Source organism: Mauremys mutica, chromosome 3, assembly GCF_020497125.1.
Source record: "Mauremys mutica isolate MM-2020 ecotype Southern chromosome 3, ASM2049712v1, whole genome shotgun sequence".
In the NCBI taxonomy this organism is placed as follows: Eukaryota; Metazoa; Chordata; order Testudines; family Geoemydidae; genus Mauremys; species Mauremys mutica.
The window spans coordinates 190,536,438-190,553,403 of NC_059074.1; the positions used below are offsets into that span (position 1 = coordinate 190,536,438).

Here is a 16,966-nt window from a genome sequence, read left to right on the forward strand (position 1 = left end):
CTGATTCAGAGTGGAGGGAGAGATGGACAGTACCAGAGAATGAAGTCTTCTATGTTCCTTATGAGACTGAATCAAGGCCCCTCTAAATTGCTGGCAGTACATTGCCCAGGGATCCCAATAAGACCAATGAGGAGGATCATAAGTAAGGCTACAATTTAGTCACCAAGGCCGTGGAAGGCACGGAATTCATGACTTCCAGTGACCTCCATGACTTCAGCGGTCAGGAGCTGCAAGGTCCCCCGCCACCAGCAGGGGCCGGGAGCTGCAGGGTATATCCCCACCTACTCTAGCGGCCCCCACATCTCCCAGCCGGTGCAGGCAGTGAAGTACCCCACAGCTCCCGGCTCCCGTGGATGGTGGAGAACCCTTGAGTTCGTTTGCGGCAGTGTGGGAACCCCCGAGATCCCGGCCACCGGGGGAACCCCTGAGAGCCCCGCCGCTGGGGGCGGCAGGATGGAGGAATCCCCAAGATCCCAGGCGGCAGTGGCAGGGGAACCTCTAAGCTCCCGGTCCTAGCAGGCCTCTGGAGCTGCAGGCAGCAGGGGTACCCCGCAGCTTCCAGCCCCTGTGGGCGGTCGGAGAACCCCTGAGTGCCCCGCCACTGCAGGCCCTCTGAGCTGCGGGCAGTGAGGGTACCCCGCAGCTCCTGGCTGACACAGGAGCCAGGAGTACCCCACAGCTCACAGTCCCCATGGACAGCTGCAGGCGGCTCCTTGAGCCTGCGCAGCTGCCCCACTTCAGGCGTATGGGGACCCACCAAGCCTTATTTTGTCCCTAATATTTTTAGTAAAAGTCACTGACAGGTCACGGCTTCTGTTAATTTTTCTTTTTTGCCTGTGACCTTTCCGTGACTTTTACTAAAAATATCCATGACAAAATCTTAGCCTTAATCATAAGGCATGGCACAAGGTATACATCACTGGTCATCCCAATTGTTAACAGGCAGAGGTCTGATACCCTGCCTTTTTGTATCTGCAGAGGGGAATAATGTCTCCTGGAGTAAACTGAACAGACCTGAAGAGGAAGTCTTGCTCCAGTGTAGGCCCCTTGTGCCTCTAATCAGAGATTTTAGGTAGCAGTGTCATTCGGCCCACATATGCGCTCGCTCTCCTTCCCTCGTGGTGTGCCTTGAGATTACCTAGCACTAAATGGGGGTAAATCACCCCCATTTCCTTCTCTACTGCAGAGTCTCATCTTGAGAACTCTGAAGTAAAGAGGAGGAGGATGGGTTGTGGAGTACCTATAGGGACACATATCTCGAAGAACCATCATTACTGTACAAGTTGAGTAACTTCCTCCTTTTCAAGTAGTGTCTCTATAAGTGTTCCACTGTAGGAGACTTCACAACAGTATCCCCCATTGGTAAGCTGGAGCTTCATAGTGGAGTCTGTTACTGCAGAGAGCACAGTGGAGCTGAAGATGGCATTGGAGGCTGAGGCTCCAGTGATCACATAATGTTCCGTGAAAGTATGGGCAGAGAAGTCCAAGTCACTGCTCTGCAAATTTCCAAGATAGGGACATCTTTAAGGAATGTGACCAAGGTAGAGATTGACCGTGTGTAGTGCATACGGATTCCAGATGCAAGGGACAGGTTGCGCCCTTGATAAGAGTGATGAATGCAACCGGAGACCCATTTGGATAATCTTGGAGCTGATATTTAGGAGTCTTTAGATCTTTCCACTAAGCAGAGGAAGAGCTTAGGAGACTTTCTGAAGTCCTTAGTCCTGTCCAAGTAAAATGTCTAACATCTCATGTGCAAAATCGCCTCCCTGCTGTTACAATGTGTGTTCAGGAAAAAAACTGGAAGATGGATTTATTGATTCAAATGAAAGGCAGAGGCCACTTTAGGGAGAAAGCTGAGATGCAATCTCAGTATTACTTTGTAATAAGTAAGTCTTTGAAAAAGACCGTGAATGGTGGATGTGCCATCAGGGCGGATATTTCTCCTATGCATCTAGCTGAGGTGATGGCAATCAAAAATGCTGTCTTCAGGTGTAAGAGTCTGCTCGGACCGTTTCTATTGCCTGTAGGCGTAACAGATTATCTAAGCAGGTTCTCATGAGAAGCATCCCTGAAGAGGGACAGGGAAGGAGGAATGGAGGAGGGATGTGAACTGAATGGTGTAGCCCTCGAAAATAATCTCCAAAACTCATCTGTTAGAGGTTATATTCTCCCAACTGCTGTAAAAGAAAGTCAGGCAATTTCTGAAGGGCAGGTGAGCAGATGGTAGTGGATGTTGAAAGACATGGTTGTTCGGGTCCTCAACCAACCTGTCAAAAGTGCTTAGAAGAAGCAGTCTGAGAGTTCATGGATTTTGGAGCTGACAGCTTCAGCTTTTCTATCCTGGGCCTCTTTTGCTGCGGCTCATAATAGCGTTGTGATGGTGGGTATTGGGAAGTGATCTGTGTTGCAGTTGAGAGCCATATTGCTTCTCTTTTGTTCCACAGTTTAGATTCCCAGGGAGTGCAATGTGGCACGGGAATCCTTCAGGGTGTGGAGAGAGGCATCAGGGTTTTATCAGCAAAGAGCTTGGGCCCTTTGAACAGGAGATCCTCAACTGTTGTATGCATCTCTTTTGGCAACTCTGAAAGGTATAACCAGGAACCCTGCCTCATTACCAGAGCGATGGAGACCAATGCCATGGAGACCAAATGGGCTGCTGTGTCCAATGCTGTCTGTAGCGCAGTTCTGGCCACTAACTGGCCTTTCTGACAATGGCCTGAAACTACTCTTTTTGCACCTCCGGTAAATGTAGAAACAATGCCCTGAGTTTCCCATAATTAATAAAATCACATTTGGCCATGACAGCTTGATAATTTGTGACCCTGAACAGTAATGTCACTGACTAAAATGCCTTCTTACCAAAGAGAGCCAGTCTTTTCCAATCTCAGTCGTATGGGTTGATTTAATATGATGTTGTTTGCCCCATGTATTAACCATGTCTATTACAATCGAGTTGAGTTGAGGGTGTTGGGAGGGATGTAGTATTTCTTGTCAGCTCTCTTGCACATCAGTGCAATAGAGGGTGGTGACTGTCAGATGACTTTGGCTGGAACTAGAATCACCTTGTTAATGGGGAGAGTGATTCTGGATGAGGAGGAAGTATGTAGGCTATCCACCAGCTTGTGATGGGTATCTGCCACCTCCTGTAGGGGAATTTGCAGCTCATCCTCCACCCTCTTTGTAAAGATGAGAAGGCTATTCATCTTGTGCAGTAACTGAGGTTCTTAAGATGGTTGTCCCTGTGGGTCCTCCACTTTAGATGTTTTGGCGCCATGTGCTTGTAATCAGAGATTTGTGGTAGCAGTGCCCGGTTGTGCCACACACACGCCATACCCATCTCATGCCGTTCCGAGTGGTTATATAGCAGTGTGCAGCCAACCATCCCCCAGTTCCTTCTCGACCTCAGAGAATCAATGTGAAACTCCGAAGTAGAGGGAAGAAGAGTGGGTAGTGGAGCACTCACAGGGACAACCACCTCGAAAAACCTCAGTTACTGCACAAGATGAGTAAGCTCTTCTTCTTCTTCTTCTTCGAGGAGTGTCCCCGTGGGTGCTCCACTTTAGGTGACTGTTGAGCAGTGCCCCTCAGTGGAGGGGAGAGGCTTCGGTGTTGGTCTATTGACGGTGGAAAACACTAAGTCCAAACTGAGCAGCTGCTGCTGTTTGTTGTTCTAAAGCATAGTGTTTAGTGAAAGTATGGGCTGATGCTCTACAAATGTCAGTGATAGGTACATTACTGAGAAAGGCCACAGATGTTGCTAACGCTCTGGTGGAGTGTGTGCAAACTCCCGGTGGAGGTTGCAGATTGTTGTTTTGTTAGTCCAAATGGATACATCCATATATCCATTTGTATAGTCTCTGTTTTGAGATGCTTTGGCCCCTCGAGTGTTCTGTTATGGAAAGGAATAGTCTAGGTAATTTTCTGAATGTTTTTGTTCTTTCTATATAGAAAGCTAATGCTATGCGAAGCGTGGCATATGGAGTGAGGCCTCCCTCTTATCAGCATGTGGCTTTGGGAAAAATATAGGTAAGCAGATGGGTTGATTTAAATGAAAAGGAGAGGCGATCTTGGGTATGAATTTAGAATGTGGCTGTAGGATTACTTTATCCTTAAAGAATGTTGTATAAGGTGGGTGTGCCATTAGGGCACCTAATTCTCCCACCTGTCTTGCGGACATGATGGCAATGAGGAAAGCCACCTTCATTGATAAGTGCAACAAAGAGCAAGTTGCAAGGAATTCAAACGGTTTTTCCAAGAGATGGCGTAGAACAAGGTTGGAGTCCCAGATGGGAGTAGGGTTTCTTAGTGTGCGATAAGTGTTTTCTATGCCTTTAAGGAATCATTTAATCTTCAAGTGACCAAATACAGTGACTCCGTCCATCTTGTCGTGGAAGATGATCATGGCAGCCAAGTGAACTCTGATGGAGCTTGTGGATAGCACTAATTCCAAAGGCATATTGCCTCTGTACACAGGGAGTATGACCGTACTGCTTCCTCTTGGCTATTTATATAGAACATCCATGCATGCTATATTGTCCGTGAGGATCTTGATGACATTATTCTTGATTAAAGGAAGAAAGTACTTGCATGCATTTCAGACTGCCCTTAGCGCCAATAAGTCTATGTGGACTCCGCTGGGGACCAGTGGTCTTGGATCGTATTGTTGCGTAGATGTGCCCCCCAACCTACTAGGGAAGCATCTATTGTGATTGTCATGGTTGACCAAAGTGAGGAAGCACTGTTGGGGTAACATTGCTGTTGCAGTGAGACAATCAAGGTAGGCTCTTATAAATTCCAACTTTTGGACAGGAACCAGTGAGGACTTTTGTACATTTATTTGCAGTCCTACGTCTGTGAACAGGCTTATTGTGCTCTGTGTGGCATTTATTCCTTTTTGCTGTGTTGGTGCCCTTATCAGGCAGTCGTCTAAGTATAGAAATATCATCACTCCTTGTCTGTGGAGGTGAGCTGCAATTGCAGCGAGAAGCTTGGAAAAAGCTCTTGGGGCCATGGAAAGGCCAAAGGGTAGTACTCTATATTGGAAATGCTGTTTCCATACGGTGAACGTTGTGTTCTCATTAATTAGTTGAGTTTTCGTAAATTTCTGAGTTAGCAAGTAATGAGAATAAAAACCTCTCCCCTTGTGTTGTACTTTATTTCCTGTTGTAACAGGTGCTCATGAGAAGGGTCCTTGAAGAGGGATGGGGAAGGGGAGTAGATAGGTGGGATAGAAATAAAAGGGATGGAGTAGCCCTTCTGGATAATCTCTAAAACCCATTTGTCTTTCGTGATGGTGTTCTAGACTGGGTAGTATGGTGACAGACTGTCTCCGAATGGGCAGGAGACCATTTCTGGTTCTGGAATCAGAGACTGTGGAGTTGTCATGCCCTTGACCAGACCTTCAAAATTACTGTCTGGAGGATGATGGTTGAGACATCAAAGGTTGATCTTGGTTATGTTGACATCGGTTTTGTCTGCAAATAATTTCTGTCCTTCAAAGGGTAAGTCCTCAACCATGGCCTGGACCTTCCTTGGGAATCCGGAGAGATGGAGCCAGGATGCACAGCACATGACAATTGATGGATCGGGCTGCCATGTCTGCAGAGTCAAGGGAACCCTGGAGGGCTGTCCTGGTGATGAGAGACCCTTCAGAAATGTTTGCTTTGTACTGTTTCTTTTCTGTCATGTGGCACATTTTCAATAAAGGTTAACATTTTGGAGAACAGATTGTGTGTATATTTAGCCAGCAGGGCCACATAGTTAGCTATGTGGAACTGAAGCATAGCTGAGGAACAGGCTTTCCCTCTGAAAAGATTTAGCCTTTTCTAATTCTTATCATATGAGGTCATTCAGGACTGGTGTTGTTTTCCCCTTTGATTGACCACCTCCCCCACTAGGGAGTTTGGTGCCCGGTGTGTGAATAAAAATTCAGCTCCTTTTGCTGACACATAATACTTTTTTGTCAGATGTCTTACACGAGAGTGGTGAAGTAAATGGAGTCTGCCAGATGATTTTTGCAGGCTCCATAATAGCATCATTTATCAGCAGGGCTATCTTTGCTGATGGGGATGCCTGGAGTATGTCAGTGAGCTTATGTTGGGCTTCTGGTAGCTGTGCCAACGAAATGTCTAGGGAGTCAGCAACCCTTTTGAAGAGGTCCTGAAAGGATCTGAAATCATCCCCCGTAGTAGGGGGTGATGGCATTATGGTTTCGGCTGGTGACAAAGATGAGATGTGAGTAGGTGGCGAAGTGTCCTGTTTGGCTGTGTGCTCAAGTTCCTCAGCATCTTCTTCTTGTGTTTCAGAGGGTGCTGGACAACAGGTGAAGGGGACTGGGCTGTTCTGAACCTAGGCAGGCTAGCTGGACTGCAGTTTTGGGCCCTAGACATTGCCCATGGATCCCAGTATGACCAGTTAGTTGGGAATGGTATGAGGGTGGTGCCCGTGGGTGACCATATCATCCTCGTATATCTGCAGGTGGTTGTTGACAAGATGGTCCTGGCTTTGGGGAGGAATGATGAGGCGTATATATTACTGCATCATCCTCTTCTTCCTTGTCACTGGAGACGAGGCGGCTGATCTGCAGGGAGTAGTCAGCTGGGTAGGTACCTATCTGGATGGGGTACCCTCGATGCTGAGTAGAGGAGATTCAGGTGTTGAAGCCACTACCAGTCCGGATGTCTCATGAACTGCTGTGGTACTGTGAGGCTTGGTGCCTGGGATGGCACTGTGGACAGCCCAGGAGCATGAGTTGAAGCAGCCGGTGCCGAGGACACAGAGCTGTGCGGCATAGGTACAGCAGGTGGTGCCATTGTACTGCTCGGTGCTGAGATCTTCTTTGGCTCTGTGAGCACCAAACTGGAAGGTTTCTCTTTGCTATGTGAATCTCCATTAGAGTGTGCCCACACAGAGTCTTTAGTTCTTCAGGAACACTCGGTGCTGGACGTTCCCGGTGCCTCACTGTGCGACGCTCTTGGTGCTGTCGGTACCGGGGCAGATTTTTCCGTTGGAAATCACTTTCGTTTAGGCAATTCTCAGTGCAGAGATGGCTGCAACTGCTTTTTGGTAGCCTTTCTAGGAGTAGGCTCCTTGGCAGCCGATGTTGAAGTGGAGCCCCTTTCAGAGGCTGCCATTGGCGACTGTTGGCCAGAGGGTGACCTGGTCTCAGAGTCAGAGGCTGGTCTGAGGGATGTCTCCATCATGAGGTGCTTCAGTTGGAGATCCCTGGCTTTTCTTGCCCTAGCTGTCCGTTTTTTGCAGTGTGGACACTTTTGAGTAATGTGTATTTTGCCAAAGCAGTGGACACATTGAGCCTGGCTGTCAGAGACCAATATGGATAGTCTGCAAGTCAGGCAGCATTTAAAACCAGGTGAGCTGGGCATGCCTGAAGGAGCGGTCTCTTAGAGAAAAAAACAGGGGTAAACCCAGTTGAGGTAAAGGCTGTATGACTGCCAGAGAGGCAGGGGTAGATAGGGAAGATAAAAGAAAAACTTTTTTTTTAAATGTAAGAAATTAAAGTAAGTCAATAGATATGGAAACTAACTACAACTAAGCTAACCTATCACTATAAACTAACTACTATAAATCTTATCTGAGCTAAGAGAGGGAGCTGCTGATTACTCTGACTCAAGCCAAAGGCGGTAGAGAAGGAACTGGGGGATGGTTGGCTGCGCACCGCTATGTAACCGCTCAGAGCGGCGCGAGATGGCTATGGTGCATGCGTGGCCCAACCAGGCACTGTTAACACAAATCTCCAAACATTCTTTTCCCCTTTTTTAATTTTTTTTTAAAAAGACATTAAAAGTCTGAACTACTAACACCACCAAAGAGGGGAGGTCCCCCCTGAAAAGGGTGGGAAGCAGGAAATAAAGGTTCTTTTCTTTTTTTTTTTTATTCCAATGGGCTAAACGGAAACTCTAACTATTAAGGAAATAAAGGAACTACGAACAACAACTACTACTTATGGTACTGACGCAAAGAATGAACAAACAACTGCTCACTCAGTTTGAGGCCAAAGGTTGTCAAGAAGGAACTTTGGGTGGTTTGTCTGCGCAGAGCTAGATAGCCTTGATGCAGCCTCTCGAGGGAGAGGACATGTGTGGGCTGAATGGACACTGCTACCTAAATCTCCGATTAGAGGCATGGGGCACAGATATACTTATAGTGGAGAACCCAGAGGGATACTACCAGAAGAATCGAAAGTTCTCCACATATTGTATGGGAGGTGACAACCCCTCTTCCTGAATAGTAAAAGTCATAAGTAGTCGGTGACCCAGCAGATCTAGGTACCAAAGTGAGTCTGGAGGTTGCAAGGAAGGCTCATTTGGTACCATGCGGTCTTTATTGTACTGGAACTCCTGAGGTTACCAGGCCACAACAGAGCTTGGTACAGCCACCAAGGTTGTTCCCGATGCCGTTGTCAGAGGCGCTGGTGTCAGTACCAAGGGAGCTGTGGATTCCAAGGAGGCCGCACTCTTGGTAGCAGTAGTGATCTTTGACTCTGTGTCCTTTACTACTGAGGTATGGGACTTAGATGAAGACTTAGAGCGCTTCACAGTACCTGAGAATTCAGAGCTTCACTAGCACTCCTCTTGGGGCCTGAGGTCTCCGGTGACCTAAACCTCTTTGAGGAGGAACTCTCCGTTCTGCTCCTCTTATCCCACTCCACAGTCTTTGAGTGGGAAGCTCTCTGTATTGCTGGAGCGATTACTGGTACCTCACTCGTGCAGTGGGCCAGAGACTGGGTCTCGACGCTGCCATTCTCTTGAAAGATCTTGGGGACCATGCTCTTGATGTAGACAGAGCACTAACAGAAATAGAAGACCCTTGTACAGGGGGGTTCTCTGTACCCAGGTCCGAAGCCAGTCTTAAGGCTTGCTCCATCATTAAAAATCTATACTTAATTTCCCTGAAAGAAGTGCAAATCTTGCACTTCCTGAGGATATGACAGTCTTCCAAGCAACATATACACTGAATGTCTGTCACTGACAGGAACAGCCTCTCAACAGGAGATGCACCTTTTAAAACCTGGAGAGCCCAGCATCTCAGATAGAAGAAAAAAGCCTTCTGGACCCCTCACAATAGGGGGGGGGGGAGTATGAGAGTGTGTGTGTATATTTATTTTAATTTTTTTTATGAAAAAGAAAAACAGGAACAACAGTTCCAACAACTATAAGGTTTTAATATTCTACAACTACTAAATAACTAATAGTATCTACTATTATAAACAGAAAACAGGCACACACTAAACGCCATCTCTGGCTGAGAAGGAACCGAGGGCAGTTCACTCGCATACTCCTATATAGCCTCACTATTGGGCACAGGTACGTATACAGTGCATGTGCAGGCCAAACAGGCACTGATACCAAAAACCTACAACCAGAGGTGCAGGGCACACACATACCTGAAGTAGGGCACCCACAGGGACGAATTTGAAGAACTTGCCGTTTCAGTAACCTTACTGCACAGAGAAAAATGTCCAGCCATCTAAATTTCATTTTTCAATAAATGCGCATGTACCAACATTATTATATTTTTATAGTGATATTTATTTTTTCAATCCCCAGAAATGACAATATAAGCTATTTTATGTAAAAATTCTGAGCAAAGGATCATAGATTAGAAAAGACCAATTTTAAGGGAAGTTTTCAAATTGCTTGTTCTCACTTAGTCAGGTGTTGAAAGGGAGTAAGGAGTTCCCTGCATGTGCGCCTTGCAATAAGCCTCGGCAAAATAGCAACCCAGCTAACTAAGATGCTCTCTGTGAGTATGCAAGTTCTCCTAAAAGATCTCTATGTACACAAATTGGTCTTGCTGTATAAATGTCAGTATTCATGAGGGAGTTTGGGGTTTTGTCTTTTTATTTATGTAAGAAACACTAGACAAAGTTATTTGATGGAAATATATTGTAGCTGCTCTACCTTACTTTTAAATAAATATCTATAGTTGGTTGTAATGTTATACATTTATTTAAAATAGCACAATTTTGAGTTTAATTAAGGAGTAAAAATTTTATCAAATGCAAGTTATCACATAATATTATACTACTGTGTTTGGAGTTACAATGACTTGATTTGAACTTAAAATACTCATAATAATCAATCTCACAAAAGCAAAAAAAACCAAAGACCCATTTTAATGAATGTAAATTAACTGTACCTACCTGACTCGCATCTTTTACATGTATGTTATCAATCAGTTTGCATAGCAACCAAAAATATTCCTTACAACCAGATCGTAACACTGGTTCCTCTTCATAATCCTCTATCTGTGAAAAGAAACGCTTTTTTATTCACAAATATAACTGACGAAAAACTTGCTTAACTTAAACTGTGATAAAACAAGATGATAAATCTATTAACTGCTATAGGACTTATTATTTCTGACTTAAATGAGAATGATGGAAAGCAGTTGCAATTCATATTTAACATAAAGCTGGAATGAATAGTTAAATTCTTACCCGAATAGGTTTCAATGCCTGAGCATCAGGAAGAAATTTTAATAATGTTGATGCAGCCAGTAGCAGAAAGGATCGATTAATTGAGTCTCCCCCATCCAAACCACAGAGAGATAATTTGTACAGACCATTACAGGACTCGTGGCGAACTGCAGTCTTCAAGAAAAAAATTTCAAATAAAATCAAATTGTTAAAATAACACTGCATATGCAATTTCCTTTTTCACTTTTGTCTAATACGTGTATATACATAACAGTTCTCCAAATACTATTAAATAACTTAGGCAGAGTATATTTCTATGGAAGTATCTTTTATAAAGTGCAGAGGCATCCAAACTATCTAAAAACTACAAACTTACTACTAAAACTACAAGAACTATTTACACTAAAATTATCAGAAAAAAAACACTAAGAGAAGGATTGCCAAACAATGAGGGGTTCCAGCAACCATCACGGGCGGTAAAAAGGAACTGAAGGGGAGCAGGGTCAGCAGGGCCTTTTATAATGACGCTATGAGCATGCGACACCACAGGGTGCTGGAGCCAACCCAACAGATACCACAAAGGGAAAAAATTCCGGCAGCTGTGCCGGGGTGCGCACACACGTACATTGGAATGGACATGTGCAAGCACTTGAAGAGCAGGAGTTTATAATGGGAACTGATTAACTGCACACCTTTAATTGTACATGTTGCAATTGGCACTTGCTATATTTGTCCTCTGAATTCTGATGGAGTAACATCAGATAACACTAGGGCTGGATTTGGTCCATATTAATTATTAACTAATATGCAATGATCTCTCTATTATCTTACCTCTGGAATAAGAAGGGTAAGTTTCTTTAGCCAATCTTGTAAATTATCACTATCTGCCAGGCTGGATTTCACCAAGGAACAGCAGTGGGCCCAACTCACCAAGAGCCACATTGAATAATGAGTAACTAAAGGGATAAGAGGTGGAATAAAGTCATTGCTACATTAAAAAGCTTTTTGGGTTGAAAAGTCACAAAGGACAAAAGCATATAACATATCTCTCACTTGTGAGTCACAAAAGACCCTCATTTTGGCATTTAGGATGCCACCAAAGCTGAAGTAATATATCCATTTGATTACTAAATGTTGATTCTCTTTTTTAATTACACTATACTAATTAGACACCACTCTGAGGCACAATTCCTTCTCTGCTTCCCCACTGCTCAAGAGGTGGGAGATAATTTGCTGATACAGCACTAAATTATGGCACTCCCTGAAATAGCTCAGCTCTTCCTACTCCTCTCTTCCCACCAGCTAAGGGCCAATTTCGGGCAGGTGATACACACAGGGTGTCAGAATTCTGGCTCCAAAAGCTACAGATACACCACTCTCAGGCTCTCGGGGACAGGATACAGAAGAGGAGTCCAGAACAGGGCCTATGACTAAGGGGAGATGCCTGTGTATCTGTGAACATATAAGCTGTAACTTAACAATGGCTCCTATACACAGAATTCTCACAGGAATAATCTCAGGGAGTTATGGGGGGATTGCTGGCGGAGTCAAAGACTGCTGCCAGTCAAAATACAGGTGAATATTCATGTTACATTTACAGTCTTAATGTGAACCTATTTGGAAGGCAACAATTCAACAATTCCCCCAAGCAGCTTTCTCAAGCAGGACTCTTCTGTAAACTGAGCCTCGGGTTGAAGCTTTGTACATATCTAAAAGAATCTCCAAGGGAGATTCGTGGTGCAAATACTATCTGCCTTCCTCTGGAGATGGGAATCCCCACCTAGGGCACAGCAGCTCCACTGACACATGGGAACACATCACTGCATTAGTTGGGATGAATCAAACCCATGGTCTGTAATAGTTGTACAATATTTTCGCTATCATCAATTAATAAAAATTAACTATTTTCTACAGCACTAACCTTCATGTCTTGACCTGTGATCAGACTGAGCTTTCAACACCCTGTGCAGAAAGAAAATCAAATCAATTAAATTGTACCACAGAACAAAACAAATACATTATACCTGGAAATGTAAGAACTGAAAACATACTTTTCTCATATTCACTTAAAATATATTCTTCCTCTCATAAGCATAATATTAAAAGTAATTTTACTCTCAAATGTGACTATAATAGCATTATAGGAGTCCATGTTTATTGTCACTCAATAGCTTCCACATAAATTCATTTCAGTTTATAAATAAGACAGTTTTTCTAACTATTGGGCCTGCAAACTCAAGCTGGAATCAAAAAGTAAAGGTATATAACCAACTATTGTAAGTTTGTTGATGCAACCTTATACAACAAATATAGAAGGTACATCTAAAATAGGCCAAAACACTAATTCTCAAAATGTAGTCCTCAGATGGCATCATATACAAGTGTACACACACATTATCAACACCAAATAGCAAATGGGGATAGGAAAAGCACACAAGGAGTCAAACAAATAGCATTCAAGCAAATTAATTTTAATCTTTTCTCCTTCATACTGTCCTGTAATCAAGATCTGTAATTGCTGCACAGAGGGTATGGAAGTGGCTAAGGCTCATACTGTGGTCCATCATGTGAAATAAGTTTGAGAACCACTTGACTAAATTAATGAGGAAGTATACAACCATAGTTTAGTTTGGTTTATACCTTTTATTCATTTTTGACCTTTGAAAAATCATAGATTTAAGTTTAAAGCTATCATGAAAACGCATACATTTTTTAAACCGTACGACATAAATAAAAAGTTATTGTACCTAGGTGCCAAGTTGTCATACGTATAGGCAACTGACATAAGTCGCTGAATCAAGCTTGTTCCCTGGACAAGTACAAGGAATACCTTTAAAAATTGAAGTTAAAAGAAAAAAGTTAATATAACAATGGGATTAGATTATACACATTATGTCAATTTTAAAACAAACCAAAAACTGTGTGGGTGAGAGTGATTATACAACAGACATTGGCAGTTAAACAGTTTTGCATTGTAATTCTCACGTATAGCAGGACCAAAATCCCTATATTTTACACTTTCTGACTTTTTTCAAACACCAAATTTGACAGTAAAACTTTTCAAGGAATATTTGCGTTTTCTGTGTAATTCTTGCATTAATTCTATATCTTTTGCAACAGAAACTTTTTTAAATTATTCTTGAAGTTGAGACTTGGTTTTCTGATATTTCCATGGGTTCTTATAACTCAATAAATGTATGTTCCATTTAAGGCTATTTTCTTTCATTACCTCATCTTTACCTTAGTCACAGACTATATAGTGGGGATTAAAATAATCAAATTTAAAAGTTATTTTTAAAATTTGTCAAACTAATCCTAGGTTCACCAACAGAAGCTTGAGAGACCTGAGAAGTTACAAAAATAACATACTATGATAGTGACCTGATAATCCATTATCTAATCTTGCATTAATAAAAAATCTATGTTTATAGCCATCATAGTTGTGAATAAAACCTTGAAAACATGAACAGAATGTAATTGTGATTTCCTTCTCAGCTATGAGGGCTAGAAACCGTTCCCCCACATTTCACCGAATGAAAATCCGGAGAGACTCTTCTGGAACAACCAAGTAACAGGTACATTAGATGACAAAAACACCTGCCAATGATGATTATGACAAAGATAAAACATTTATGACTAACAGCATTAATAAATCAAATAATAAAACCTTAATAAAATTTTAAAGTAGACTATGCTATACAGGTTGCTACAGTCTCAAATTCTATTTTGCCTAAGACTTAACTCTCCCAGAAGTGTGATGTGCTGGTCTTGCAAACAATGTTTAACAATGCCAAACAGGATATCTGGCTACAATTCATAATTCTAGTCTATCGTTCCCCAAAATGTGCAGACAGTAATTCAGCACCTATATGGTAAGAGTGGCTCACATGCTCAACAGCAATTTATCCTCAGTGAGTCTCTCTCTAGTCATTTGAGGCCCGAATGATATTGGCCAAGTTTCAGGTGTGCCTGTGTGCACTCGGGGAGGTAACGGGGAAGACACAGTTTGTTATGAACAAACATATATGTGATGAAAAGCATATGGAAGAAATTTACCTTTCTCACCAGAGTTTTACAACCACAGAATAAATATGTTTAATATTATGAAGTTACTCTAGTATTAAATTATGGTTAAAATGATTGAGGTCTTACTTCCATTCTAAAACCCTATTTTCAGTTGCTTTTAACTTTCTGAAAAGAGATAGCTTGAGGTAAAAAATTCTTGTTTGTTCTCAGTCCATTAGTTTTTTTTTTAAATTGACTATAGAAGTCTATTTAACTCTTTTTGAGTTGCCTGATGTTTAAAAAAGAAAATACTGATTTTGACAGTTGAGACTTTTTTCTGACTCATTTTTACTCTTTGGATAATTAAACTCTTCTTTAAAATAAAGCTTAATTTGGACATTGTCTTCACTTTATACAAAATCATTTTACATACTTGAAGAAACTTGAAGGAGTTGGTTCCTAAGTCATGTTAAAAAAAATAAAGTAAAAAAACAAAACAAAAAAACAGGACCTGAGATTTTGGAAAACTGAGATCCTACCCAAAAGGTGATCTGAAATTATTTTGAAAAATACTACAACTACTTAAAAGATTGTGTGCTGAATCACCCAAACCAACAGTGAGAATGGAAATGTAAGTATATTTCTGATGTTTACTTATTAATATGACTTAGATTTTCAGAAAGCCTTTGACAAGGTTCTCCAAAGGCTCTTAAGCAAAGTAAGCTCTGAAGGGATAAGGGGGAAGATCCTTCCATGGATGAGTAAATAATTAAAAGATAGGAAACAGATGTTGGAATAAATGGCCAGTTTTCAGAATGGAGAGAGCTAAATAGGGGTGTCCCCCAGACGTCTGTACTGGGACCAGTGCTGTACAACATATTCATAAATGATCTGGAAAAAGGGGTAAACAGTGAGGATACAAAACTACTCAAGATAGTTAAGTCCAAAGCAGACTGAGATGAGTTACAAAGGAATCTCACAGAACTGGGTTACTGGGAATCAAAATTGAATTTCATCTGCAATGTTGATAAATGAAAAGTAATGCACATTGGAAAACATAATCCCAACTATACATATAAAATAATGGGGTCTAAATTAGCTGTTACCACTCAAGAAAGAGATCTTGGGGTCATTGTGGATAGTTCTCTGAAAACATCCACTCAATGTGCAGCGGCAGTCAAAAAAGCCAATAGAATGTTGGGAATCATTAAGAAAGGGATAGATAATAAGACAGAAAATATCATATTGCCTCTATATAAATCCATGGTGTGCCGAAATCTAGAATAGTGCATGCAGATGTGGTTGCCCCATCTCAAAAAAGATCTATTGGAATTGGAAAAGGTATAGAAAGGGCAACAAAAATGATTAGGGGTGTGGAACAGCTTCCATATGAGGTGAAATTAATAAGATGGGGACTTTTCAGCTTGGAAAAGAGACGAGTAGGGGGGGATATGATAGAGATCTATAAAATCATGACTGGTGTCGAGAAATTAATAGGCAGCAAGTTTAAAACAAACAAAAGGAAGTATTCCTTCACACAACACACAGTCAACCTGTGGAACTCTCTGCCCGAGGATGTTGTGAAGCCCAAGACTATAACAGTGTTCAAAAAGAACTACATAAATTAATGGAGGATAGGTCCATCAATGGCTATTAGCCAGGATGGGCAGCGATGGTGTCCCTAGCCTTTGTTCGCCAGAAGCTGGGAGTGGGCAACAGGGCATGGATCACTTAACAATTACCTGGTCTATTCATTCCCTCTGAAGCACGTGGCATTGGACACTGTCAGAAGACAGGATGGTGGGCTAGATGGATCTTTGGTCTGACCCAGTATGGCTGTTCTTTTGTTCTTATTTTTTGTTTTGTTGCATTTTTGGTTTTGTGAAGAACAATTCCTCTGCAACTGCTTTTTTTTACTTGGTGTAATACCCACTGATGACAATCACCCCAGTAGTAGTTTCACAGCCCAGTAACAGTCCACTGGTTGTGCACATGATTGTCACCAAACAATGCTAGAACCTGCTTGTGAGGTCACAGTGTCTTTGCCCTTCCAACACTTCACCGTTTTTAACATTATTAATATTAGTATGTTGTCCTCTTTAGCATGTAAAATATAATATGAAAACCAAGCTTAAAAAAAAATGTTCCTGTTGGGGGTGGAAGAATAATAGGGACTTAACAGGTAGGTTTTAGCACGGTTGAACACTGGGTGTGATGGTGCCAGCACAATGCATAATAGGCCATCTTCCAAAGCAGGAATTGATGGAGGAAACAAAAGATAAAAACAACGAGGAGTCCGGTGGCAGCTTAACATTCATCTGAAGAAGTGGGTTCTTTACCCCCGAAAGCTTATGCCACTGGACTCCTCGTTGTTTTTGTGGATACAGACTAACGCGGCTACCCCCTGATACTTGAAACAAAACATAAAAAGTAATGATCAATAACATTCAGAAATACGCTTTTACTCTGTGTCTTTGGGACATTCTGCACATAAACTTGGACTCCTAGCTTTTTAAAACT

At 42.3% G+C, this 16,966-nt stretch overlaps 1 protein-coding gene across 1 annotated transcript in view; it reads right to left on the bottom strand.

Moving 5' to 3' along the window:
- The window catches only part of USP34 (ubiquitin specific peptidase 34), a 307,644-nt gene that overhangs the window by 114,198 nt on the left and 176,480 nt on the right, over positions 1 to 16,966 (bottom strand). Inside the window, exons 35-39 of the mRNA XM_045009712.1 lie at positions 13,189 to 13,271; positions 12,363 to 12,403; positions 11,273 to 11,397; positions 10,463 to 10,615; positions 10,166 to 10,270 (exon numbers count right to left, since the gene is read on the bottom strand). Coding sequence (XP_044865647.1) covers positions 10,166 to 10,270; positions 10,463 to 10,615; positions 11,273 to 11,397; positions 12,363 to 12,403; positions 13,189 to 13,271 — 507 coding nt within the window. The remainder of the gene's footprint in view (positions 1 to 10,165; positions 10,271 to 10,462; positions 10,616 to 11,272; positions 11,398 to 12,362; positions 12,404 to 13,188; positions 13,272 to 16,966) is intronic.